Below are 26,311 nucleotides of genomic sequence, written 5' to 3'. Positions count from 1 at the left end.
ATAATCTCTTATTTTGGGGTGGGATTTCTGAAGGGCGGAGTGATGAGTCACCAAGCTCCTCCCGTCACCTACTTGCCCTTCTTGTCTTATCAAGGTGTTCTTTCAAGAGGTCTTTGGTCATCGTCCCTGGAGGTCCTGTCCCTTGGTATCGCTTCATTTGACTTTATCAGTTTCCTTTGTGCATTGAATGGGTTGGATTTTAGTGTATGTCCTTTCCAAAAAAAAAAAATTCTTCTAGCTCATTATTCTTAGTAATTTTATGTCACAAATTCAAGACATTCAACTTCCTTGGCTACTTGGGCCAATGAATTTAGGATTGATTAAATGAAAAGAGGAGTCCTTGTTTCCTGTATCAGCTACCACAGGGCTTTGGTTATTTCTTTGTCCAGACCTGACCCCCTTATTCTCCAGAGCAATATTAATCACTCGGCTGTGCGTCAGTTTCATTGTTCCTGAATGATTCCTGGCTGTGTACGGGCTTTAAAAGAAACTCATGCTCACTGGAGAAGCAATGGCGTGCCCTGGTTGGGGCAAAGGACCGTGCAGAAGACAGTCGGAGACCCAGTTGTGATCTTGGTGCTGGTTTTTAGTCTTGGAACCTAGCACCAACCATTTAACCTCTCTGGTCTTTGACAAGTTTCCAAATTCTTGATAAAGAGAACAAGTTTGGAATAAGCAAAGAGAGCAAGTTTAGAATAAGCAATCTCCAAAATTTGGAGATTTGTTCTTGAAAATAGCATTGTAGAGGGGTGGTGTTAATTTTGTGAGAATTCTAGACATGATCTGATGAAGCTCATAGTTAGACTTGATTACCTGTTGTGCATGCATAGCTCCCTAACAAAAAAGGGCAAGGGGCCAAACCTTTGAGTGGAGGGCCAGGAGTGTTATGGTCACTGTCTTTCCACCAGTGTTTTCTACATGGGAAGACTGGGCAGTTGTCACCCCAACTACAGCCAGACTTCATGGGGTTCCATTTTCCTGTTCTTCAGTTTACTGCCTAAGTGACGTTGGGTAGTTATTACTGCCTTCTTTGTGCCTCAGTTGTGAAGTGGAGATAATATGGTACACCCTCACTGGGTGTTAGGATTAAGTGAGTTCAAATGTGTATAAGACGCTTAGGCTAGTGCCTCACCCACTGTCTGCACTGTAGGTCCTGGTAAATGTCACAAACAAGAGTGTTTCCCAGTGTTGTAATATTCATTCTCAGCAGAGCGAAGGTGCTTTTCATTAGTCTGCCAGCACTTTCTCTATAATTTAGGATTTCAACCTAGAAGACCCTCATTTTTGTAGGTCTTATTACAGTGATTAACAGTGGCATTAATGCTGCCGTGTATGTCCTTCCAACAAAGGTGACTGTGAGGGGAGGGGCAAGCTGTGATCAGGGCCAGGTGCAGTGCCAGAACTGCAGAGAGGGAGCACTGTTCCCAGGAGCCTGGTTTTGCTGATTGTCAGATGCAGCTTTCCTCTGGGGTCACATGGAATCTAAGCTACAAGAAAACGTGTAGCTGGAAATAGTGCTTTATGTGCAATTACTTTGTAAAAAATATTTATGGCTCCTCCCATCCCTCCTGCTGCCCCAACTTCCAAACCCATAGCAATAAATTTCTTTCTTTTATTTCTTTTATGTAACGACAGGAGTGGTGAATAGAGTCTAAATAGAAGTTATCTTGAAGGGTTGATCCCGATACCTCTTACACTCAGAGATCAGGCAGTTAATTTTTACATTGAATTGATTCACTAGTTTACATTAAGTAAATGAAAACTTACATCTCTGTAATCTCCTGCACCAAAGAACACAATTTGCACAGACCATATTCGACTCATGTTGATCACTGGCATTTACATTACTGTTGCTGTTATGGCCATGTTGCTTTAGAATGACAATTTTCATTAATTATTTTTTTTTTTTGGTATTTTGTAGAATACTATTATGTTCCATTTTTTAGAACATGTCTGCATACTAGAATTTCTACATATTTACCAAGTTTCTATTTTAAAATATGCCTCAACATTAAATGAGACTAATTTAATTAACTGGGATTAAGTATTAAAGGCCACATTTTGTTAAACAGATTAAACACACACACACACACACACACACACAGAGCTAGCCTAATTTGTATTTTGATCATTTGAGTTGTGAAGAGACTAGTTATAAGTGCATTACCAATCTTCTGGAAAAAACATGTATTTATTATATGTTATAGAGGCAAGAATTGTGAAGTTATTCTCTCTCCATGTCCTTCCCTTATATTAAGAGCCAGGTATGTGATTCCTAATAGCATAATGACTGAGTTTTAAAAAGAAACTACTGCGTTTGCATTATTTGGAGAACAAGAGATATCCAAAAGTGTACTGAGAATGAAAGTTATTGTTCTGCATTTGAACTGGCACCAAGAAAGTGCCTATTGGCGATCATGAGCCACTTGTTGAGGACAAGTAGTACATGTACCCACTTCTAGTAGTAGCATGCTAACTAAAAGACAGATGAAACCCTCTGTGCTAGTAGCATCACGTTGCCATGAAAGCATCACCTGAGTTTTCCACCATGGACAATTGTGAATGTGTGACACAGGATTTATATTGCCAGGCAATATGTTAAATAATTTTCTGTCTCCTTGAAATCAATTTTTGGTGATCACACATGCAGATTGAAACCCCCAGTTTTAAGATTTACACTCAGCAAATAAAATTTACGTTCCCTGAAAGGCAAAGAAGACTGTCATTTCATGCTCCCTGGCCTTCATTGTCTATTTCCCTTTGGTACACACAAGCAGCCTGGTATGCACAAATGTACATGTCATTATGGAGAGAGAGCTTTCTGCTCTGTCAACTTTGTTTTATAAAAGCTCTGTTTTCTTTATTGCCTTTACCTATTACATCTGTAAAATTTATTTAAGCAATGACAAATCTCTCTTTGGGGCCCAGAGTCTGGGAGAATAACCACTGGCAGGCTATTGGGAGGAGATTTGTTGGATATGACTGTTCATTAAATTGTAAGGAGTAGTGAAAGAGGCCAACAGTCTGGATTTGCCGTGGCTGGGTGGGTTATGGTCTGTGTTTAGAGCTCCTGCATCAGGTGAGCGACAAATGTACCTCATCAATTGCTTTTGTAATAGTTCAATAAAAGTGGATGGCTTTTGAAATCCCAGAGGAAGGTTCCTAGTTTTGTTAACTTGAAAGATTATTTATTCCACAAAGAAATTCTATTAAAAAAAAAAAAGAAGATACGTAAAGCCAAATTGTTTATATCTGTATTGTTATCAGATTATTTTAAAATTGGAAAAAATTAACTGAAAGGGGCTCTTTCACTTAGAAGATACCACAATCAGCTGACAGTTTTCAGCTTTACAATTTTCACTTTTATATTTTGATGTGTATATGTGATTATAATACAGGAGCTCCTCTATGTTTTTATTCATTTTAATATTCCATTTTCCTTTAAAAACATATGTTGAGCTGGGCTTGGTGGTGCAGGCCTGTTATCCCAGCGGCTCGGGAGGCTGAGACAAGAGGATCATGAGTTCAAACCCAGCCTCAGCAATGGCGAAGTGCTGAACAACTCAGTAAGACCCTGTCTCTAAATAAATTACAAAATAAGGCTAGGGATGTGGCTCAGGGGTTGAGTGCCCCTGGGTTAAATTCTCAGTACCAAAACCAAAAACGTGTTGAGTGCTTACACTCTAGCAGAGATTTAAAAACGCATGGTACTTAGCCAACTAGGAGAAGCTGGCAGGTTGAAATGAGGCACCTGGAATCTCATGGTAAGTGCATCTGCAGAGATACCTGCTAGGTCAGTCAGGCAGTGTCAGGGCTTTTGGGAAGGGCTCCCCAGAAGTTTAGTGCACCTGAACTTGAACTCAAAAGATTAAGCCAAGCAAGTCAGGCCTTCATTCTCCAAACAAAAGATAAAAGCAAAGCAGGGGAGTGTGAAATAACTTACTGTGTCCCAGGGTATCTAAAGTCATCTTGAAGTGTAAGGAAGCAGAGAGCTAAGTGGTAACCTGTAGAGACTTAACCAAAGCCTGATTTTGGACATTGGTGTGGATAAGGAGTGGGTGGAGCCAGGAGTTATGAGGAAGTCAAAGTAGGCACAGCTTGACCACCAATGAGATGTGAGTGCTTAAGCAGAAGGGAAAGCCTGGGATTGGGGAGCCTTTGAAACCACAATTAAAATCATAAGAATTTGACTCCACAGTGAGTTCTAGAATCATCCTTAGTTTTCTTTTAGCGATGCCTTCTAAACAGTTAAACATGAATATAGAAGGGTTTCAAGGTTCTATGCTTTGCCCAGACCCTGATTTTCTATGACAAGGTATATTATTATGTAATAGAAAAGTAGCAGTTCAGTGAGTTTTTTTCATGACCATCTGTGTGCTAGTGAGTCTGTAATAACTGGCTCTGGACAGGAGCTGCGGAGGGAAAACCCCACAGCATTTGCTGTTTTCTTTATGTTTGTCTCCACCAAGGTCAATTTTAAGCTTCAAATGTGATGCCACCTAACCTGGAGTTGGGAGAAGATGTGCACATCTGCTGCGCATCTTACGCACACTGGGGGTCATCCTGGAGATGGCCTTTCTTGCCCCTGTAGGTCCCCGTCTGGGCATGTGTAGTTCCTTTGTGAACTTGTGTTATCTATAAGCTTACATTTATGAAAATTTGCATAATGCATGTGGAAGCCCAGTAACAGAAGTCAAACTGCCTGTGTTCAACCTCTGACTTTCTATCCTGGAGCAAGTCCATTAAATATTCTAAGAGTTAATTTTTGCTCACCAGAATAGTGATAATTTAAGAACCCATCACATAATCTCTGAAGAATAAATGAGATAATCTGTGTAAAAACACTTATCTTGTGTCCTATACATAGCTAAACCTCTCCATCACTGTTCCTTGTATTTATTTTCCACATTTACCCCCTAGGGACAGAATCATAAATATAAACTACCTGGTATATAAAATGATGCTATTTTATTAGTTTTTGAATTGGCTTCCTGAAGCTTCAGGGGAGGCCCCAAATTCAACCCCATCAAGATTGAGTAAAGTGATCTTGCGGTTGTGCATACGCTTAAACATTTTAGTAATACCTATTTTGCTCTTGTTTTCTGCTGCTGAAACAGAACACCTAAGATTAGGTAATTTATAATGAACAGAAGTTTATTTTCTCATAGTACTGGATGCTGAAAAGTCTAAGATCAGGACTGTGGCATGTAGGCCACCCTTCTTGCCATGTCTTCACATATTGGAACAAGGAAGTACAAAAAGGGGATTGAACTTTCTGCAAGCCCTTTTATCAGGGCAACTAATCACATCTCAAGATAGCCACCCTTATGACCCACTCAGCTTGAATCAGTGCCTAACTTTCCCACCTCTTAATATTATCACATTGACAGCACCTAAATTTTAGAGAAGACACATTCAAGCTGTAGCATTCCCCTTGCAGCTACTGTCTTTATTAACTCAGGACTTATAATTTATAGTCAGCCCATAAATGCAGGTTCCAGATCCTCAGATTCAACCAATCACAGTCTGGTTGAATATGTATAAGCCTTTTTTTCTCACCATTATTCCCTAAACAATATAATTGTTTATATAGCATTTACATTTTATTAGATATTATAAGAAATGAAAGGATATATATAGGTTTTATACAAATACGATGTCCCCCTTCCTATAAGAGCTTGAGCACCTGCAGATTTTGATGTCCATGGGGGAAATATGCGTCAATTCTGTAACCCCCTGGACACCAAGATATATAGTATAGTCTGCCTTTATATGGCAGCTACTTTTAAGAACAGGCTACACATTCCATTTTGTTTTGGACATGTCACAAAATATTTTTCAGCCTTGTTAGCCTATTGTATTTGTGAGTTTAATCGCCTAGGAGCATGCATTCTTGGTGGTTTAAAATTAAAGATTTTTTAAAAGAAATTTAAGCTGTGGACATACAACTGACTTAAAGGGAAAGATTAATGGCAAAATTTAGTTTTCTTGATCTCATTCTAATATTAAAGTTGATTTGGACTCAGTGGCACCAGAAAATTGAAACCACTGCACCAAGAGATTATTAGGATAAAAAGCACTGCTCTCTTAACCAGTTACAAGGCTTATCAAATTTAGTATTACTTTCACATACTTTGGAGTTAGTACATCATGAAGCACTCAGATGGGGTAGAATTTAAAAGAGCAATAGAAAATGCCTTTCTACTTACTTGCTTGGAAAAGTGTACACTAATCCATTTATGTTCATTCATACACTGTGATTTACTACACAAAAATAGCATAATCCCTTAGCTAAATATTGAAAGTTTTTGTAGCTGAAAATTTATCAGTCAAAAGTTGAGTAATAACCAATGCTGAAGACTGGGAGGTGAATGTGAACTTGAATATATGCCCATCCATGGGCAGTGGTGTAATGCTTGCCTTAGTTTCTGGTAACACAGTGCCCTTTGCCTTGTCCTTAGTGGACTCCAGCTCTGAAAATTCTCAGGATATTATAGTATCTGTTGAAAATGTGGTGGTATCTCTAATAGAGGCTGTAAATCTATGTTCTAGTCAACAATCTCACCAGGAGTTCAGTCAATAGAAACAATTTGGAGTTGCAGAATCCATTATGAAAAAGATATCTACTCTGAAGACCTTCAAACTCAACTTGCCATCCTGGACAAAGCAATGAAAGGAACAGTGGCCACTTACCTGGGTGGCATTCCAGATGTTCCTTTCAGTGCCACACCAGTGAATACCTTTTATAATGGCTGAATGGAAGTGAATATCAATGGTGGTGTACATTTAGATCTGGATGAAGCCATTTCTAAACATTATTATTAGATGATTAGACGATTATTAGAGCTCACTCATGTCTATCAATTTGGAAAACATGAAGAATTCTTAAGGCACCTTTTCTTTGCTGATACTATATCTCTTTTCCGAGTATAATTATACTTACGTATCTGTAACAACTGGCATATTTTACCTATGATGTGCAGTCTTTTGAATATTTTGTGGTACTTAGAGCTTCTTGGAATTTTTAAAAGGTCTTTTTTCAAGAAAAATTCTGTTGTGATGTAAATCACATTACAGAATTCTTCTGTTGCTATCTAGAAATTAAAAAATGAAACAAAAATTTTAAATATTTTTTGCTATACATGACATTGCTTCACTTTTTGTAAAAGAGTCAATTTCATCATCATTGAACTTGTGTTTAAATATCTATTTTTCTCAGAAGGCAAAGCAGTAAACTCAAACAAAACACATGTGATTAAATACCATTCTCACAATAGGCAGCTACTATTTTTTGTTGTTTCCTTTTCTTGAAGGATAGAGAAGAGATGGTGGCCTAGTGAGTGTGAATCAAATGGAAAGTCTTCAAACTTTATTCTAAAATAATTCCTCAGGGGAACCAGCTTTGGCTTCATCTTTCTCTTACCTGGATTTGAACCAGAACTTTACTGATTTGAAAATCAAGATGGACAAATTTTCACGAGAGCAGCTCGTGAATCCTTCTTGGGGATTAGATTCTGAGGATGAGACATTAGATTACATTGGAATGGGTTTACAAATCTGGGACGGGTACATTTCTTAAATTTGGCTGAAGAGGTTATACAAGCTCTAGATTAGAAAAGACAGCAGTACTTATCCTTGGAGAATGAAAACGTGTAGAAATTCATAGTTTTCCTTCAGGTCAACTCCTCATTACCATAATAATTTGTTTAAATGTGATTGTTGAGGGGAAAAGAAAACCTAGGAAAGCTAGAACATATTTTTAACAAAAGGATGACCACAGAGCAATATAGTAAATGTTATATCTTTGTAATCAAAGAAGGAAGGGTAAGATCGCCACATACTTGGTGGGAATGCATTTGAAATGATAATTTTTTCCACTCCTGAACCTACCATTCATGTTGGATGTGTATCAGATGTTTTCCTTGACATTTTAGAAAATAAATTGTTTTTCAGTATAAGTATTTTATATCACCTAAAATAATAAATTGATGTACATTTTTTTAAAATATGAAAAAAAAAGTTGAGTAAAAATACCAATCTTTTTGGGTTTTGTGCTGTTATTCTGTATTCAAGAATTTTGATTTCCAAAATGTCAACGTGTGATTTCTCCTCAAATTCCAGTTTTTTGTTCACCAGTTTCAACAGCAAGATGGGATTTTTTTGTTGTTGTTGTTTTGTTTTGTTTTTGTCTTTTGGTGCTCCTGTGTGGCATGTGTGGCTGAGCCTTGGTGCAGCTGGCAATAGACCTGGGCTGGGCCTGCTGGTGCTACTCTCTGCTGGTGCTACTCTCCACCCGGCCACCGGCCTTTTCCTGCACTCTCCCCAGAGAGGCCTGGCTCGGTAAGAAGACAGAATGATTTGCCTGGTTTTGCTTTCAGAGAAAACCAGACAGCCTTTGGCCTAGTTAATTCTGCCACCCCTTTCAAGTGCTGAGTTCTTCAAAGTTCCCTTAGTGGGACCTTGCACATCTCACCCTGAAGCCAACCAGTCTGTTGCTGACTGCTGACAAAGACAGCTACCAGTTTCAACTGAAAAAGATCTTGAGTTTCTTTAAACAAAGGTCATCAGAAGGAAATAATAGGTTTACATCTCATTCCTCTATCAGGCATTTTCCTGCCCCATGTACTAATCCCCACAGCTATTTGCCATGAAAAAAAAAATCTATGCATTTATTGTTTCATGTGCCAACTCCCAGGAGTTAGCTTGTCCAGCCAAACATTCGGCTGTTGCATTGATGTTAGATTTAGCAATTCAGAGGCAGTGGATGCAAATCAGATTTTTAGGGTGTGTGTGTGTATTTTAACTCTTGTGAAGTACAAGGCAACCTGGAAAGATGTTGAAATATTTAGTCAGATCTTCCTCCAGTGAAAAGAGGTGTATAAAACACACCCTGATGATGAGCAGCAATTAATAGTGCATTACTTTCTGGAAAAGACTTGAAGTTGGCTGCCCTGCAGGTCAGAGTCAATAAAGACTGAGTTACTAACAATAGCCTTTCTCTCTTGCTGAAGCCTTGGACTTAACCCTAACTTCATCAGACCAGAGAAGAAGAAAATAATGCGAACAATAGAAGTCTTAGAGGTTGACTTGGGTCTAATGTGCAGAGGCTGTAAAAGCTGTCAGAGAACTTGATTGATTGGCTCGCACGCCTTAGTCCCCAGTGCAAAGCACTAATGTTTCTGCCTCTTCTGAGAGAGCTGATGTGCCACCTGGGGTCAGAACTTATCAGCCTGTGGGGCTAATGTTTCAGAGGAGGCCAAAGTGCAGTCAATAATTTATACGGAAATTTGTGCTTAGATTCGCAAGGAAAGCACGTTTTGACTTGAATTTCTCCCTCTGTCCAAGAAACAAGTCCGAGCCAACTTCACATCTTTCTGCTAACATGATTGTTGTGTGTGTTGATGACACTGAAAACAAACTTTAATTGAAGAGGGGAATAATTTATTTAGCAGTTAATATTTGGAGCCACAATTTCAGGCTTTTAGGACTGCTGGTGAAATGGGGGAAGGAAACAACAACTTTGAATTTCTTAAAAAAAAGGAAATCACCTCTAGACTGTAATAACCAGGTCAGGTGAAATCTGAGTGACTTGGGAAACAATTACCAAGTGACCATGGGGAGCTTCAGTTACAGGCTTAGGTAGTCTCAAGGACTGGAAAGAGATAGAAATGTCAGAGAGGAATTACACTTAAGCTGGATGCCTTGAATACTTCATCTGGTTTGCAGAGAAACAGAACCAAAAGTTAGCTTAGAGGCCTGGATGTGTGTGCGGAACATCATCCCCATGTCTGTATAAACACGTGTATTTACACACATACTGTATAGAAGTAGACAGTGAAGCAGTGACACCCAGCAGGGCTGGTCGATCAATAACCAGCTAAGTTTTGTTCTGCTCCAGCAAAATGACGACTTTGCTCTAGTAAGTGCTAACAAAGGCCCTTTTACCGTCTCTCTGCTCAAGGAGAGCACTATTAGTCACACTTCATTAGGCTTGTTTACAGAAAAGAGCTGGTCTCTAAGCACGTTATTGAAATACTTGTAACTCTGTTGGGCCTTTTCTCTTCCCTGAAAGATAAGAACTTTGGAATGTGGGATGGGGGAGGGTGGGAAGCAGCCTCTGACCATTGTCAAGAGAACTGGTCTGTTCAGATGGGAATTGGACCTGTAAGTTCACATTTAACCCCCATCTAGCTGCACCCCCAGAGCCTTGCTGCTGTGTCTCATTTCTGTGGTCCCAACTTAGGGAGCTTTAATTTTGACTTTGTGATCTAGGCAAACACCAGGAGTTCAATTAGCTGATTCCCAAACTTGCAATGAGGTTTCCTTACCTTAAATATTTAAAGTCCAGAGAGGAGGCCTCCTCAGTGATTGAGAACTGAACTGCATTTCTCAGCTCACTTTACTGTCAAGTGGTCAGATGAGGAAACGCTTCATTCAGATAATGGATGTGTGTCAGGAAATATAACATCATATGGGTTGAAATTAGCAGTGGATACAGAAACAAGAAAAAATGTCCTTAAGGTTGGAACTTGGCGCCCTTAATATTCTGAAGGATAGATGTGCTGCATCTGCAGTCAGCCTTGGGCCAAGACTACAGGCTAATTGGGCTGGGCCTGGGGCACAATGGCAGAGTGCTTGCTTCTTGTGTCGGAAGCCCTGGGTTCAATCCCCCACCACAGAAAAGAGTGGATATAGGCTACTTATTGCAGATGCCTGTATGTAAGGGACCTTGCCTGGAAGGAATGCAGGGAAACTTGCTGGTTGCATTTCTGGGTCGGGTTTAAGTTACAGAAAGGTTTAAAAGATGGGGGAATGAAAGTACATTTGCTTGAGTCACTGCTTTATGCCCATGTCTGTGCCCAGTGCTTCACCTAAGTCACACCATATTTAGTAATCACACTGTCCCTGTTGTTTAGATGAGAAAACTGAGGCTCTGGGAGGTTTAGTCAGCTCAAGATGAAGCAGCTACAGAGCTGAACCAGAAGTGTCTGTCTGTGGGAGCTTAGGGTGCTCCATTCAATCACCATTATCTTCCTTCCTCGTCTTCAGAATTGACTGCCAATTAAACTTGATTAGAGTTGGTCTCTTCAGTTTTCCTCCATTCTGAACCTGAGCCATGCTGTATGTTACCAGGGTATATGAACTGCTCCCCAGGGTGCCTGTAGGGTAAACCACTCCCAGTGAGAACATGCCTAGTACTTACACCAGAAGCCTCATACACCCTTCTTTGCTCAGTTGGGAGGGCACAGAGTATAGTTTTGTAATGTTCCCATTCCTTCTTTTCTTTCTAGATTGGCCAAAATGATGGCTTTTAGGTGACAAACAAAATCTACCCCTTTGTGTGCTATATGCCTGCAGATCCCTCCCCATTCTATACACCCACACACACACACACACACACACACACACACACACACAGTTAAGAGAGGCAGTTCCCTGTTTCAGCTGCTGTTGTAAATTGCTATTTTAAATTTCAGCGAGTGGAATAATAGCAGAGCGATCATCTCCAGTAAATGTTGTTGGCCTGTGTAAAGAATGCCTCCTTCGGAGGTTTTATGATTTATAGAGGACACAGCTGGTGGCCAGCAGAGCTGTAGGAATGTGTGCTCTCCTGGGCCCGGTGAGCTAGAGATGAAAAGGACCCAGAGCTGGCACAAAAGCAAATAAGCGCTCTGACTTTAAATAAAGCATCATAATTTATAGGAAGCCTGGCTCTTCAATCCCAGTGAGATACACGGATCAGTAGCAGCTTTTTGATGTGGAGCATAATTGTCAATTGGTTCCCACTGTCTCCTTATGGCTCAAGGACTGGGGATGATAAAAAAAAAAAAAAATTACTTTAAAACACAGTCCTGCAACCTATAGTTGTACTGCACATATTTTGACAAGCAATTCAATAACATTTAAACCCGAAAGAAACTGCTAATCACCCATGGCCTAGACTGTCACTGTTCTAACTGGCACTGATCTAGGAGACAGGGAGGATTTTGAGAAAGACTAGGTGATTAGGGATGTTGGGAGGACCCATATCTCTCCCCTCCCTTTTCCTTGCCTACTTTTCTGCTATTTATTTACTTTATTTCCCCTTCATCTTTCAGTTTCATTCATCTCCATAATTACTTTGTCTCCCCCCAGCTCCTCCCTCCCCTGCTCCTGGCTGGGGGCAAGGAACCTGGAGCAAGAGACAGAAGGTTGCCTGAGCCAGATTTGGGGAAGTGGCAGAGAGCTGGACAGGACTTCAGATGCACTGCATTTCACCCTCGCCACCCCCCAGAGGTCTTTCCCTCCAAGGGAGGGAGTGGTGGGGTGGGGGAAGGAGGAGTCTTTGCCAAGTTTTGTCTAGCTCTGCTGTTCTCTTGACCTGTTTTTCCAGCTGAGGTAATGGCAGCGTGGAGGGCTTGGGTGTAGGAGTTGTTAGCTGGAAAGGTCCTGTAATTAACACGAAGAGCAGGAGATGATGAGAGTGGTGGTTTGAAAGACCACATCCTTTTAGTTGCTTATCTTAGGAGACATGCGAATCTGATACATGGGGGGAGGAGGCAGTTAGAGGCTATTTCCCCCCTCACTGTGGGAGACCCTGGCCACGTGCTGTGTGCCTGGGCCACTTGTACATAGCTGTGTCCTAAAATGACACTCTTGTTCATTATTGTGGCTCATGGCAAGCAAACAGTTCAACAAATATTTATAAAATGCCTTTCCTAAACTTCTGAATGCTTTTATTTAAAGGAAGGAAAAATATCTCCTAATTAGCTAATAATATAAGCTATGAGACAGGCCTGGGGAGTGGGCTGTATCCATTAACAGTGGGCTTTGAACATCTTCTCATGATGAAAGGGAGCAGGAAGGGAAAAAGAAATCCAGTATCCTCCAATGAGGACATTGTGCTTCATAAAAAGGAGAGGGCCTGAGGAACCTGCCAGTATTAGAAGTCATCATCTTAACTTGTCAGAGTTCAGATAAACCAGCGGGCGCCTCGAAAATTCAGGTTTAGAACTTGGCATCGGAAATCAGAGTGCTGCTGTTGCTTATCTCCAAGCCCCAAGCCTCAAAGGAAGCAGTTACTGGAAAGTTCACTCAAAGGCAAGAAATGAAACCTCTCTGTACAAATGCATACAGACACACTGTATACGTTACATGTACCTGTTCAGTTTATGCATTTAAATTGCTCTAAATGTCTGGTTCAGAAAACTGTTTTTTTTTTGGGGGGGGGGGGCACATTTTTCCTTGTCCCTCTTTATTCTTTCTATCCTGCTCTATTGACAGAGCCCTAATGGAACATGACCCCTAAAAACCAATTCTGAAGGTGCAGAGAAGAGAGGTGACTTCTTTTTTTCTTTCTTTCCCTTTTTTTTTGGTGTGTGTATGTGTGTGGGCCACTTTCCCATTGAACTGTTACCCCAGCCTTTTGAATTTTTGTTTTGAGACAGTAGCTGGCTAAGTTGCTGAGGCTGGCCTCAAACTTGCAATCCTCCTGCCTCAGCCTCCTAAGTAGATTATAAGCCTTTGTCATTGTGCCCAGGAGGGGATATCTTTTTATGCTATCCAATTAAATATCTCTGGCTTGCTGTCCTTATTGAAGCAAGATCAAGGGACTTGTCTCCCTTTGCCCTCCCAACACTATTGCCCCAGATCTGTTCTCCTTCCTTTCTGTCTCCAAGTAGGGTCTCTGGACACCTTAGCAGAAACTAGTAGAGGAATTGCCCAAGCAATAAGGGGTATATATTTATATATATATATATTTGTGATGTGAATGGTGATACACACACACACACACACACACACACATATATATATATATATATATACCCTCAAATCATCAAGGTCACTTTATGATATGTATGTCTGCCTAATTTAAAAGCAAACATTTTCTTACTGATCATGTCTAAAATTCCTATCCAGAAATTTATGTGATTTTTTTTTTCTCCCATGATGCTCTTTGTTACCTACTATGTCTGTAATGACGTTGGATGTTTTGTGAGCACAAAACTTGCATGCTAGAACATAGGTTTTGATAATTGAAAAGAAGGAAAATACCTCTTTGTAGTGAACATTAATGGATCTCTAATGACCTGTTTTGAATCCCCTATTTCTTAAAAGTTGTTTAGGAGAACACAATTTTCATTAATGCTTAAACTTCCTGAAAAGATCGTTACCATCCTCGTGTGCAGTGCAGGCTTCTATGCAAATGTATGGGGCAGCATTTTAGTGTCCCTGGTGGTGCCTGACAAAAGCCTTATTTCTGCTCCCTCTTCTTGCCACTAGACTTCTTAACAGGCCATTGTATTTTCCAGAAGTGGGAAAGGATAACGTTACTAGGGAAGCAAGAGAAAGAAAAGCAGCAAGAGCTTCTTTTAGCTGACCAGTCAACTGGATATTGACCACCTGTCTTCATGGGAAAGAAATAGATGGCAGTGAATAAGCGAGAGTCTAGTTTTCCAAGAAGCTCAATGATTTTCCCAAATCAATACAGCTCATCAGGCCTCAGAACAAAGGCTTCGGGGGAGGTGACAGTGATGGAAGTGGCTCTGTGTTCTTTTGTGTATTAAACCATAAGGCCCATGGGGAAACAAGGTTTCTTTAGCCTTTTTTTTTTTTTTTTTCTTTTTCTTTTAAGGGCTTATTCAGTGTATTTAGAGGGAAAATCCTTTCAGATATGTTTTTAAAAAGAGATCTCCATAGATTGTATACTGATGGCTCAAATGTATTTTGAAAGAGATAAACACATCTAGTAAAAGGGAATGCTGTTTTAAAATGCAGATTAGAATAGCATTTTGCCATTGCTTTTTTGGTATTGGTTAAGGTTTATTTATTTATTTTTCCTTGTTATTTATGGCTGGTATTTAGATGAACCTAGAAGAAAGTCTCAGTGTTCAGATTAACCTCTGGCCAAGAATCTTCACTATCCTCCCATAAATGTGAACCTTGTTCCCAATGTCCTGAAAATAGCACCAAACCCTAATCGGAATGCTGAACTGTCATCTGAGAGGTTATAATTAATGTAGATAGAGCGATGCCAACATATTCCAGCCGCCGACAGAGAAGATCAACCCAAACCAGCAATTTTTAGCCCTTCAGTCCTTTAATCTTTAAGCTCGCTGTGCTTTCCATAAAGTAGTACATTAACACCAGAGCAGTGTGTCTCTGGGGTTTATGACTGGGGTGGCGGCACACTAGGGCATGAAGTGTTTCATTACACTTCCTTTTGTTAGTGCTGCCCTATCTCCCAAGCTCCATTGCCATACACTATTTGTTCAGATAAAGCCCAGTGTTCAGGGTGACTAATCGCAGCACTGTGTTCCAGATGGTTTGATTACAGGATGTGGTTAAAATGACTCTTCAAACATTCAGCCCAGCAGTAGGGCTCTTTAAAAAAAAAAATACTGTTTTTATGGTCATGTGACAACACTTAACTTTTCTTGTCCTAGTGCTCCATATATACTTGGTGTAGGGAACAGGAAAGTCCCTCTGCTTTGGGGCTGACAGGTACTTTGTGGGTTACCTTAGTTAAAAAATTTAAAAATTTCCCATTTAGAAACTCAACACAAGCCTCTGAAGAAGGCTCTATCTGAAGATGAAGAGCTCTGCAGCTGGAGCAATGAATAAAGGGGACTCTTTGTCAGTTTCAGCCTAAAAAAGAAACTGGTACTGAATATAGCAGAACAAAACCAACAAAATATTAGGGGAATGAGTTCTGAACAAGGGAACAGCGATAAATCAGACTTTGTGCAAGAGTCACATTGTGTGAGAATGTGGGATAACATGATATCTGAAATATAGGTACTTTATCCTGTGCTCATGAAACTAGCATATTGTGGCACTTTTATCATCACCAGTGTTTCACTAGAAAGAATATGTAAAAGGAAAGAAATGTGTAAACTTTGAAAAGAAGGATTAGGGCATAAATGAGTTACAATTTGGTATTATTAGAATGAGGTTTCTGTTTTCTGCCTGAGTGCACACCAAGTCCATCCAGATGTGGTAGTCAGAATAAGAGTTTGAAAACACTTCTGATTCCAAATTCAGCATTTGCAATGATTGGCAAAGACATCTGTCCCAAGGTTGAGGCATTTTAAAGACTCTGAGACAGTCTTTAAACTGTAATATAAACATTTTATGCCGATCCACTGGGAAATCAGGCATTTGCCCATTTCTACAGGAAACAGCTTCACAAATACCAGAAATAATAATTCATAAGCCACATTTATAACATCTTTGGAATAAAATCTCTCCACAGAGAATGTCTGTCATCTATAAGCTAGTGAGAGATTTGCTTATTGAAAAAGTATGGTAATAGTGGGAAAAGAAGCCCTTCAGAACTCAGCCTCTATTCCAATTATTTCCTAAGTGTTCTGTGAGCTCTCACTATAAGCCAGGCACTATGCTCCTGGGGGGCTGTGGGTGCAAGCACTGTCCCTGATCTTAAGGAGTGTCACCTAGCTGGATGAGATAAGCTCACTGTGTAGTGAGTGGAGTGAAATGTTAAAGGGACATGTATCAGGGTGGTCACAAAGTGTAACCATGTTCACACAGGCTGGGAATTTACTTGTTCATCTAATAAACTGAGTATTCCTGGTGAGTTCTCTTCATTCAGGAACCCAGATGTAGAATAATATGCCAGTTTCAACTTGGGACCTTCAGGGTTACTATAGTCATTTCTATCTTTACCAGAAAGGGGAGGAGACCAGAAGAATATGCATGGGAGGCTCTTATGGGCCTGGCCTGGATGTGACCCACACCCCTTTAGTCACTTTTTTTTTTTTTTTTTTTTTTGATAGAATGCAGTTATATGGCCACTGGTAGGGAGGCCAGGTCCAGCTGTGGACTCAGAAAGGGGGGAGGGAAATATGCATTCTGGTGAGCATCCATCAGGGAAAGCTGTGTATAGAGTCCAGCTGAGAACCCAGGAGAGAATGATTATTTGGGGGTGATGGCATTTTATGTGTATGAAGAAGGAAAGGATTAACATAAGAGATAATACTAAATTTGTCACTGTTTGGTCCTAATTTATTCAGAAATTTAACTTTCCTTGAGGATTGTGACTAAGACCCCTTACTTTAAGGTTTCTTTCAGGGGAGTTAGAAGTGTGAGGTGCAGAATGGTTGAAGAAATTTGTCTAGGCTGGAGGGACAAAAAGAGAGGTGAACTGGAAGTGAGAAAATACCAGCATGGTTTTGTCCTTGCCTGGATGAAATGCTGGCAGGTTGTGGAGGGGTGGACTGCTTCTGCAGGGTATCAGAAGGCACAGCCAAGATCAAGGTATTCAAAGACAGATTTTAGGTTAAGACAAGGAACACCACTTGAGCCACATCCCCAGCCCAAGGAACAACTTTTTAATAAGATGGCTGGAAATTAACTAGGTGGTCCTGGGTGACTGCTAGTAAAATCCTCATCAGTGATGAGGCCAGAGGAAGAGGAACATACAAAAGTGTTGAGGGCATTCACCAGCAGTTTGTTTCCTTGCCTCATAGCTATTGCATCCTTGAAGCTTTGGCCCATATGGTCCTTTTAGCCTTTTAGTCACTTTACAACCTTTAGGCCTTCTCACAGTACCAACTCTCCAGAACTTCCGTATTCCTAATTCAGCTTCTCAGCATAAATCTGTTTGACTGCCTCTGCTTTAGATGCCTTGGACTGTTCTAGTCCAGTGGGCATCTGAAGCAGAGGGCCAGATCTGAGAGGCTGGTCACTTAAGGCTACCTTCTGAGCAGGGACTGAGGGCAAGGTGGGCACCCAATAATACCACACCCAGGGCCCTGTCTAATGTGAGGCCATAAAAAGGGCCTACTCTGTAAATGTGGGTAATACAGAACCAGCCTGTGTTGGTTCTAAGATTTCAAACTCTTCATGGAGTTTAAAAGATTTCCAGCCAAACTGTGTCAGTTCAGTAGCACCTAATGTGTAGCCCATAAACAGAATAAACACTTGATGGGCCTATCTTCCTGAGATCTCTTGACTGAGGAAATAGAACACTGGAATCCTTATGAGGTCTCAGGGCTGTTTTGGCTTGTAGAGATAAGGGACTTGTGCTATATAATAAATACCATGTTCATATTAGGTGCCTTGTAGGTAATATGCTTTGGGGAGCAGCATCTCAGATTCTGCTTCAGTATCTGAACCAAAGTATCAACACTACAGAGAAGAAAAGGTGTGGTGAGCATTCTCTCAAACATCCTTTGTATGTTTCTGCTATCTTTTTACTCTGCTAGTAATAAGGTTTAGGTATTTTTCAAATATAAAAAAAATGTTACAAGGCAATCATTAACTCTTTGAGAAAGACCATGCCTAGTCTGTGGTAGATAGGGGAAGATAATAAACCTTTGAGATTTCTGAGAATATAAAGATGTAAAGGACTTGTATAGAGCATCCCTAGCACCTTAGCTCATAGGCTAATGTTTGAAAGAAAATAGCAAATCTTTGGGGAATAAATGTAAATTTATTTCCAATTTACACATCTTTATGCCCATATTTCTAAAAGTTGGTTTTATACTTTTGAGGACTAATTTTCATTTAGAACATTTATGTCCTTAGTATGTATAGTCTGCTTTATATTTTTTATATTTTGTAATATTCCAGATTTTGAGATTTCAGCAAAAATCATAAACTGTTTACATGTTTTAGAGCTAAAACACTACTTTTATTCTTGGCCCTTCATAATGGGATGTTGTCTAAACATAGACCTTCTTACAAAGAAGCAGTGCACTGTTTATATTGTAGTACAGTAGTTTATATGAGGAACATTCCTTAAGCCTTCATTCCAACACGGAGGGGCAGTTTTGTTAACATTTGCATGTATATATTCATACGTGGATTCTAGGCAGATTTAAATTCTGTGGCATTGTGAATGGCTTGTACATGTAAAGATAGACACAAGCCCATGTATCTAACTAGCAGTGCTTGATGGAAACCTTTCAAAATCTCCCTGGGAGTGAAGGATTTGTTTTAAGCATTGTATGTGCTTCTGGAAAAAATAAGGGTGACTTAATTTAAGTTGAAAATGGGTTTTTCTTTACCTGCTTTACCCAACAACAACAAATAACATCACCTGGTACTTAAATAAGAAGTCGGCTTGTGTGGCTTCTAGAGAGTAGCAGCTGGGGATAGTTTGTGTGGATACTGCAACTGCAGTTCAGCCTTTGTGACAGTTTCAACCTGTAGCCCCGAGATTGATTGATTGCTTTGGGTCCCCTACTCCTCTCTGGCCCCACTTTCCCCCTGATCCGGTGTTGGGACCGCGAATTCGGATATGAGTTGGGTTGGCACGTTGTGCTGAGCCGCGGGGCGTACGTGATGGAGCGGAAACGCGGCACCTCCGCGCGGATCGCAGCTTTCTTCCAACGGACGGACGGTCCTGGTTAGCGTAGCCCGCGCGGACGGAGGGGGCCGGGCATCGCGGATAGCCCTCCCGTCGCCGGGCGCACTGGCCCTCGCTCCGCGCGCCGGCCGGCCCTGGGGCAGCATCCTCCCACCCGCGCGGCTCCTTTCTCTCAGGCCGCTGCCTCGAGTGCTTCGCCGGCCGCCCTCGGCCCAGCCAATCAGACGCGAGCGTTCGCAGCGGGCGCTGGCCAATCCGCGGCCAGCTTTTGCTGGAAACGCGAAACCCTTAGGGGAAAAGCAATAACAAAAGCCTTTCACTGCAGACAAATGTTAAGTGTCTGTGCAGACTTTTCCTGTTTTTAATTTTATTACTGCAAGAATGGAGGGTTTGTTGTTTCTTTCATGTTTCCTTTCAAGCAGTTTTAATTATACATTTGTGCTACATCAGGGACTCTGGAACGCAGTGATTCAGCCTATTGCATCTAAAGCTAAAATGCAGTAACCTTCTGGCAATACAGATATATTCCTGCACTGTAAATATAGCTGACATGCTAAAGAATTTTAAGCAGCTGCAAAGGTCTTTGACACCACACACAGTGCCCCAGAGAGCAGATGATGAGAAAACCAGCTCAGTCTTCCCCTTCGCCTCCTCTCCCACCCCCTCCCCTTTCCTGAAGGGATGTGCTCATAAAGAATCCTTTCCTCCAATTGTTCTGTCTTGTGCAAATTCTGACCAAATGCCTAATTACCACTGATTATCATCGCAATACAAATTTTTATATTCAGTGGTTCAAAAAATTTCCTGAGGGAATTACAAAGGAATCAGCCATGAGTTGAGGAAATGCTTGCTTTGCTTCATCCTAGCTTTTCTTCCCCTGCTAGACTATTGCTACAATAGACTGAATTTACAGTGAGTAAATTCAGCTGTCATATAAGCACTAGCAACTTAAACCATATGGGAAACAATTTTTAAATCTCTTTTGAGACTTTTGAAAGAAAATCTTCCTTCTCTGTTACTTGAGTCCCAACCATTCAAATATTTACCCTCTGTTTAAAGGTTCCCAAGGAAATGAGTCTTACCTTGTCGGGTTTCTCTTACCCTAAAGGATCTTAGTTCAGGTTTTCTGTAAAATTCAAACTGTCAGGAGTAGCTCAAGTGAACAAGCCAGCTAGGAACAGACTTTGAGGGATGTCCTCTGGTGTTTCCAAGAAAGAACGGGAGGTTGATGCCGAAAGAAAACAAAGGTTCACTTAAATTTTTCATTTATTTACCCTAGTATTTTATTTATGTCTCAAAAACTAAGTCCTCCAAAAACGTGCTTTAAATGCGAGATTTTTAAAAAGTGGCACCTGCCCTCCAGGGAAACAGGAGGATGTTATATTTTGTTTCCTGTGACATTTGGTATACTAAGTGCACTTAAGTTTAGTAATTCACAGATGCAGTGCTAAATTAAATTGTCTGTCTGCAAAGCAGTGGGGAAAAGCAGAACGGCTTGCAGGAAACAAGTGTGTTGGTTTTGAGATTTCTTTTCTAATCCTCTGTGGCAAATGCTTACCAAAGTTGATTCTAAAGATAACCCCAAGAGCAAATCTATTGTGCACATTTATTTTCTTAAGAGGGCTATTTTAGGAGTCCTTAATATGAAACAAGACCAAAGAGTGAAACAGATACCATACCAAGGCTGATTATTGTCTCACAAACTCAAAGAAGGGAGGATTAAGGAGGAGGAAACATGGCTGATTGTCTGCTTTCTGGACTCTGAGCCCCCACTTTCCCCTCTGTACCTATTTTTATGCACATGCATAATTTTTTTGTTAATAAAAATCACCATCATTTTACATTGTTGAATTGGAAACAAAACCTATTTCTTTCAGTCACCTTCTGGTTTAAGCACTGGTAACTGGCGCTTAGTTTATGTTGGCTGCTTGCCAAACGAAAGCAATTATGTGTAATAATAGAAAAATTAAGAGGTGAGTGTTGCTGTTTTACAGCAGGACATGGCAAAAACCATTTCCTTCTGTCAGCAGTATCTTGATTACACTCTCACACACAGTCTCACCCTTTTGTACCACATGCACGCACACGAACAAATTCACACACACATACACACACAATTTCCTGTGGGTTTTAACTTGAGGTCACTGAAACCAGAAAGAGGAAGAATGCAAACCACAGCTTTTGAAAGCAAATGGAAATAGAACTTTGCTGATAAAAATAATAACAATAAATGAAGTGGAAATAAAATAATCAGTGTTAAATGTGGTCCCTTTTCATCCTTTACCCCACCCCACCCCCCGCAGGTGTCCTAGTGGTCAATGTCACGTGGAGGAACAAAACTTACGTGGGGACCCTACTGGACTGTACCAAGCACGACTGGGCCCCTCCCAGGTATGCACAGGGCCTTTTGTTTCTCTTCTTTTTCTCCTTTCCTCTCCTCTTTGCAAGGAAACTATAGAAAGAGATTAATAAATTTTAAAAGTCTGCCTATAATTGAAAACAGGCAGAAGAGAAATGAGCAATTCAAGACTGAACCGTAGTAAAATGCAGATGGCTAGCTTTTCTATCAGGAGATCTCTACTCCTTGCCTCCTCCCTCTCTGCTTTGTCTTCTTTTCTCAAAATGGGAATTTGCACTGGATTAGAAGCTAGCTACCTGAGCTGTTTCTCTTTCATTTTCTGGACAGGGAATATAAGCCATTGATTGGTAGCCTGTTCTTTTGGGGGTGCTGAAATTATCATTGGAAGAATGAGGAGTCTTACCTGGGGTGGTCCACAAGCTGTGGAGATGTTGACTCCTCTTTGCCACATTGTATCTTGTGATTCCACTGTTGTTTTGGGGGTGCTCATTTTGACAACTGTTACTTGCTTCCCTAGGTTTTGTGAGTCACCGACAAGTGATCTGGAGATGAGAGGGGGCCGGGGCAGAGGGAAGAGAGCAAGGTCTGCCGCTGCGGCCCCTGGCTCCGAGACCAGCTTCACCGAGTCCAGAGGGCTGCAGAGCAAGAACAGAGGAGGGGCCAATGGGAAAGGGAGGCGGGGCAGCCTCAACACCAGCGGGCGAAGGACACCCCCAAATTGTGCAGCCGAGGAAATCAAAGCCAGTCCTTCTTCTACCAACAAAAGGAAAAACAAGCCTCCAATGGAGCTGGACCTGAACTCCAGCTCTGAGGACAATAAGCCTGGGAAGCGGGTCCGCACAAATTCTAGAAGCACCCCCACCACCCCTCAAGGGAAACCAGAGACTACTTTTTTGGACCAAGGCTGCTCCTCTCCAGTGTTAATCGATTGCCCCCACCCAAACTGCAACAAAAAGTACAAGCACATCAATGGCCTGAGGTACCACCAGGCTCATGCACACTTAGACCCAGAGAACAAGCTGGAGTTCGAGCCTGACAGTGAGGACAAGATCTCAGACTGTGAGGAAGCCTTGAGTAACGTGGCCATCGAATGCAGCGAGCCAAGCACAAGTGTGTCAGCTTATGACCAGGTGAAGGCCCCCACCTCTCCTGGTACTGGAAACCCCCCTGGAACCCCCAAGGGAAAGAGAGAGTTGATGAGCAATGGCCCAGGTTCTGTTATCGGTTCGAAAGCGGGAAAGAATTCAGGCAAAAAGAAGGGCCTCAACAATGAACTGAACAACCTTCCAGTAATTTCCAACATGACGGCCACATCAGAGGGTTGCTCAGCGGTAGATGGCAGTTTGGCTGCAGAGATGCCCAAACTGGAAGCAGAAGGACTGATTGACAAGAAAAGTTTGGGCGATAAAGAAAAGGGCAGAAAAGCTAACAACTGCAAAATGGACAAAAACCTCTCTAAGCTGAAAAGTGCCCGGCCCATCGCCCCTGCCCCAGCCCCCACACCCCCACAACTAATTGCGATACCTACTGCAGCCTTTACGACTACCACCGCGGGGACAATACCTGGACTGCCCTCCCTCACAACAACTGTGGTCCAGGCCACACCAAAGAGTCCTCCATTAAAACCCATCCAACCAAAGCCCACCATTATGGGAGAGCCCATCACCGTGAACCCAGCTCTGGTGTCACTCAAGGACAAAAAGAAAAAGGAGAAGCGAAAGCTAAAGGACAAAGAAGGAAAAGAGTCAGGAAGCCCCAAATTGGATGCTAAGCTGGGGAAACTGGAGGACTCCAAGGGGGCTGTCAAAGATTTGTCTGGGCATTTTTTAAAGGACCATCTCAACAAGAATGAAGGGCTGGCTAATGGACTGTCAGAATCTCAGGAGAGCCGCATGGCCAGTATCAAAGCCGAGGCTGATAAGGTCTACACGTTCACAGACAACGCTCCCAGCCCTTCCATTGGGAGTGCCTCAAGGATGGAGTGCAGCGCTCTGGTGAATGGACAGGCGCCAATGGCACCACTGCATGTGTTGACCCAGAATGGGGCCGAGAGCTCAGCGGCAAAGACCAGCAGCCCCGCCTACTCAGACATATCCGATGCTGCCGATGATGGTGGATCGGACAGCAGGTCAGAGGGCATGAGGTCAAAGGCCAGTTCCCCATCAGATATCATTTCTAGTAAGGATGGTGTTGTAAAAGGGCATTCTTCAGCTACAGCACAATCGTCTCAACTGAAAGAGTCCCATTCTCCCTATTACCATGGCTATGATCCTTATTATTCTCCAAGTTATATGCACCCAGGACAGGTTGGCGCCCCTGCAACGGGGAACAGTGGGAACACACAGGGAATGAAGATCAAGAAGGAGTCTGAGGAAGATGCAGAGAAGAAAGACAAGGCAGAGCAGTTAGATGCTAAGAAAGTGGACCATAATTCTGCATCCCTACAGCCTCAGCACCAGTCAGTGATCACACAAAGACACCCTGCCCTGGCTCAGTCACTTTATTATGGTCAGTATGCTTATGGACTCTATATGGACCAGAAGTCTCTGATGGCCACCAGCCCTGCCTACAGACAGCAATATGAGAAGTACTATGAGGACCAGAGGCTGGCAGAGCAGAAAATGGTCCAGACTGGGAGAGGAGACTGTGAAAGGAAAACTGAGCTCCCCTTGAAGGAGCTGGGCAAGGAGGACAGTAAGCAGAAAAACTTGCCATCAGCCACAATCTCAAAAGCTCCCTCTACTCCAGAGCCTAACAAAAACCATTCTAAATTAGGGCCATCAGTGCCTAATAAAACTGAGGAGACAGGTAAATCGCAGCTTCTCTCCAATCACCAGCAGCAGCTACAGGCCGACAGCTTCAAAGCTAAGCAGATGGAAAACCACCAGCTTATTAAGGAGGCTGTAGAAATGAAGTCTGTCATGGACTCTATGAAGCAGACAGGTGTAGACCCAACCTCGAGATTTAAACAAGTAAGATTGTGGAGCGTGGCCCCAACAGAGAGAGCAGTCTGAGACACATTACATGTCTGGGATTGAATTGGTTAGACTTGGAGAGAAACCAACATCAGGGTTTTTTCCTCTTCTCTTGAAAAATATCTTTAAAAAAATCCTCAGGACTTGTTGTGTAGCTCTAAAATGTACATTGCTTACTGTTTTTTTATTGTCATGTTGTGTAGTAAAATGAACTCTAGACATGCGCTTTGCAGACTTGTGATCCATGCCATCATTTTAATTCTGTAACTTTGATGAGGTCCCTTAATTTCTTGCTGAGCCCAAGGTGAGGGCATTCCATTGCAGGGCTGCTGAATTCCCTACAGACTCTTAGATTTTGAGTCTGAGTACTGAAGTACTTGTTCTTATATATTTCCAATTTTCTGTAGCATTTTCTCAGAATATTAAAACTGGGCACAGCCAGTTGTGGTGGTTCATGCCTGTAATCCCAGTGTCTGGGGAGGCTGAGACAGGAGGATTGCAAGTTTAAGACCAGACTCAGCAATTTAGCAAAGCCCTAAGCAACCTACTGAGACCTTGTCTCAAAACAAACAATAAAAAAGGGCTGGGTATGTAGCTCAGTGGTAAATTGCCCTTGGTTAAATCCCCAGTACCTCCCCAAACAAAAAACAAAACTCACTGGGCACCTAAGTGCCGTTTCCCATTCATCTTTTTTAATACAGTTGAGGACTCAAGATGTAATTCACCTAGGGCCTGAGATGCCTGGATTTCTGTTTTACATTCTGTGTTAAGTGCCCAAAGCAGAGCTCAGTGCTGAGGTTTGTGAAGAAGGTGAGGAGGTTTGGGTGATGGGTCTCAGCAGTCATCCCAAAAAAGAGCCAGCCAGCCTAAGAACACCTGAAAACTGGTCACCATGAAACCACACGTGTGCTAGCTCTTTCTGTCATGGTTCAGATATCCTGACTCACTGCAGCCCTGGGAGCATTAATTCTGGTATTTCCCAGCACCAATCCCCCAGTGCCTGTGCTTAGACAGTCCCTGGTGAATCAGAATGAGAAACCTTTCCCTATGCCCATTTCTGCAGAGTTGGGAGGTGGTCTTAACTTTGATTGTTCACCCAGGATCTGAATACCCAACGGGTTTATATCATGAATGGGGTGGGGATCGCAAAGGTCATTAGGATTTTTAGTTTTCCCTCTTCCAGAGGCCTAAAAATCAGGCTGTTGCTTCATAGGCTGCATTAGAATAGTACAATTTAGGGATCTTATAGATGGCTTTATTTTATAATAGAGAAGCCATAATGTGTGCTGTGACTTTGAAATTTTGTTTTGATTAAGACATTAGCACATAATGAGAAGTTCCAGTATATGAAGCCTCAGCTGTGGTAGGTGAAGAAAGTGTATTAGGAAACCAAGAGTTCTCTTCCTCCTAAATGATGTTAATATCTATAGTAATTACTTAAATCTACTACTATTAGCTTGAATTTTTAAAATAATTTTTACCTGTGTGAGATATTAAAAAAGGAAAATGAAGATTGGATTAAATATATCTGAGGGTATTATTTAATGTTGAGAAACTACATTTTAAAGGCCCACCCTCAAATTCCAACAGACCTGAGTTTGAAGCCCCGTTCCACAACTGGGCAGCCGTGTGACCTTGGTGTTACCTGAATTTTAAAAGCTTTGG

General features: G+C 41.7%; 1 protein-coding gene across 6 annotated transcripts in view; it reads left to right on the top strand.

The window, feature by feature from the left end:
* Positions 1 to 26,311, top strand: part of Znf608 (zinc finger protein 608) — a 104,828-nt gene that overhangs the window by 70,976 nt on the left and 7,541 nt on the right. For all 6 annotated transcript variants that reach the window (XM_071612224.1, XM_071612221.1, XM_071612222.1 and 3 more), the window contains 2 exons: positions 21,616 to 21,703; positions 22,189 to 24,643. In XM_071612224.1, coding sequence (XP_071468325.1) covers positions 21,616 to 21,703; positions 22,189 to 24,643 — 2,543 coding nt within the window. The remainder of the gene's footprint in view (positions 1 to 21,615; positions 21,704 to 22,188; positions 24,644 to 26,311) is intronic.

This window comes from Marmota flaviventris, chromosome 5 (assembly GCF_047511675.1).
Source record: "Marmota flaviventris isolate mMarFla1 chromosome 5, mMarFla1.hap1, whole genome shotgun sequence".
NCBI lineage: Eukaryota > Metazoa > Chordata > Mammalia > Rodentia > Sciuridae > Marmota > Marmota flaviventris.
The sequence above is the reverse complement of the archived record's forward strand: the minus strand, read 5'-3'. Positions and strand labels throughout refer to the sequence as shown.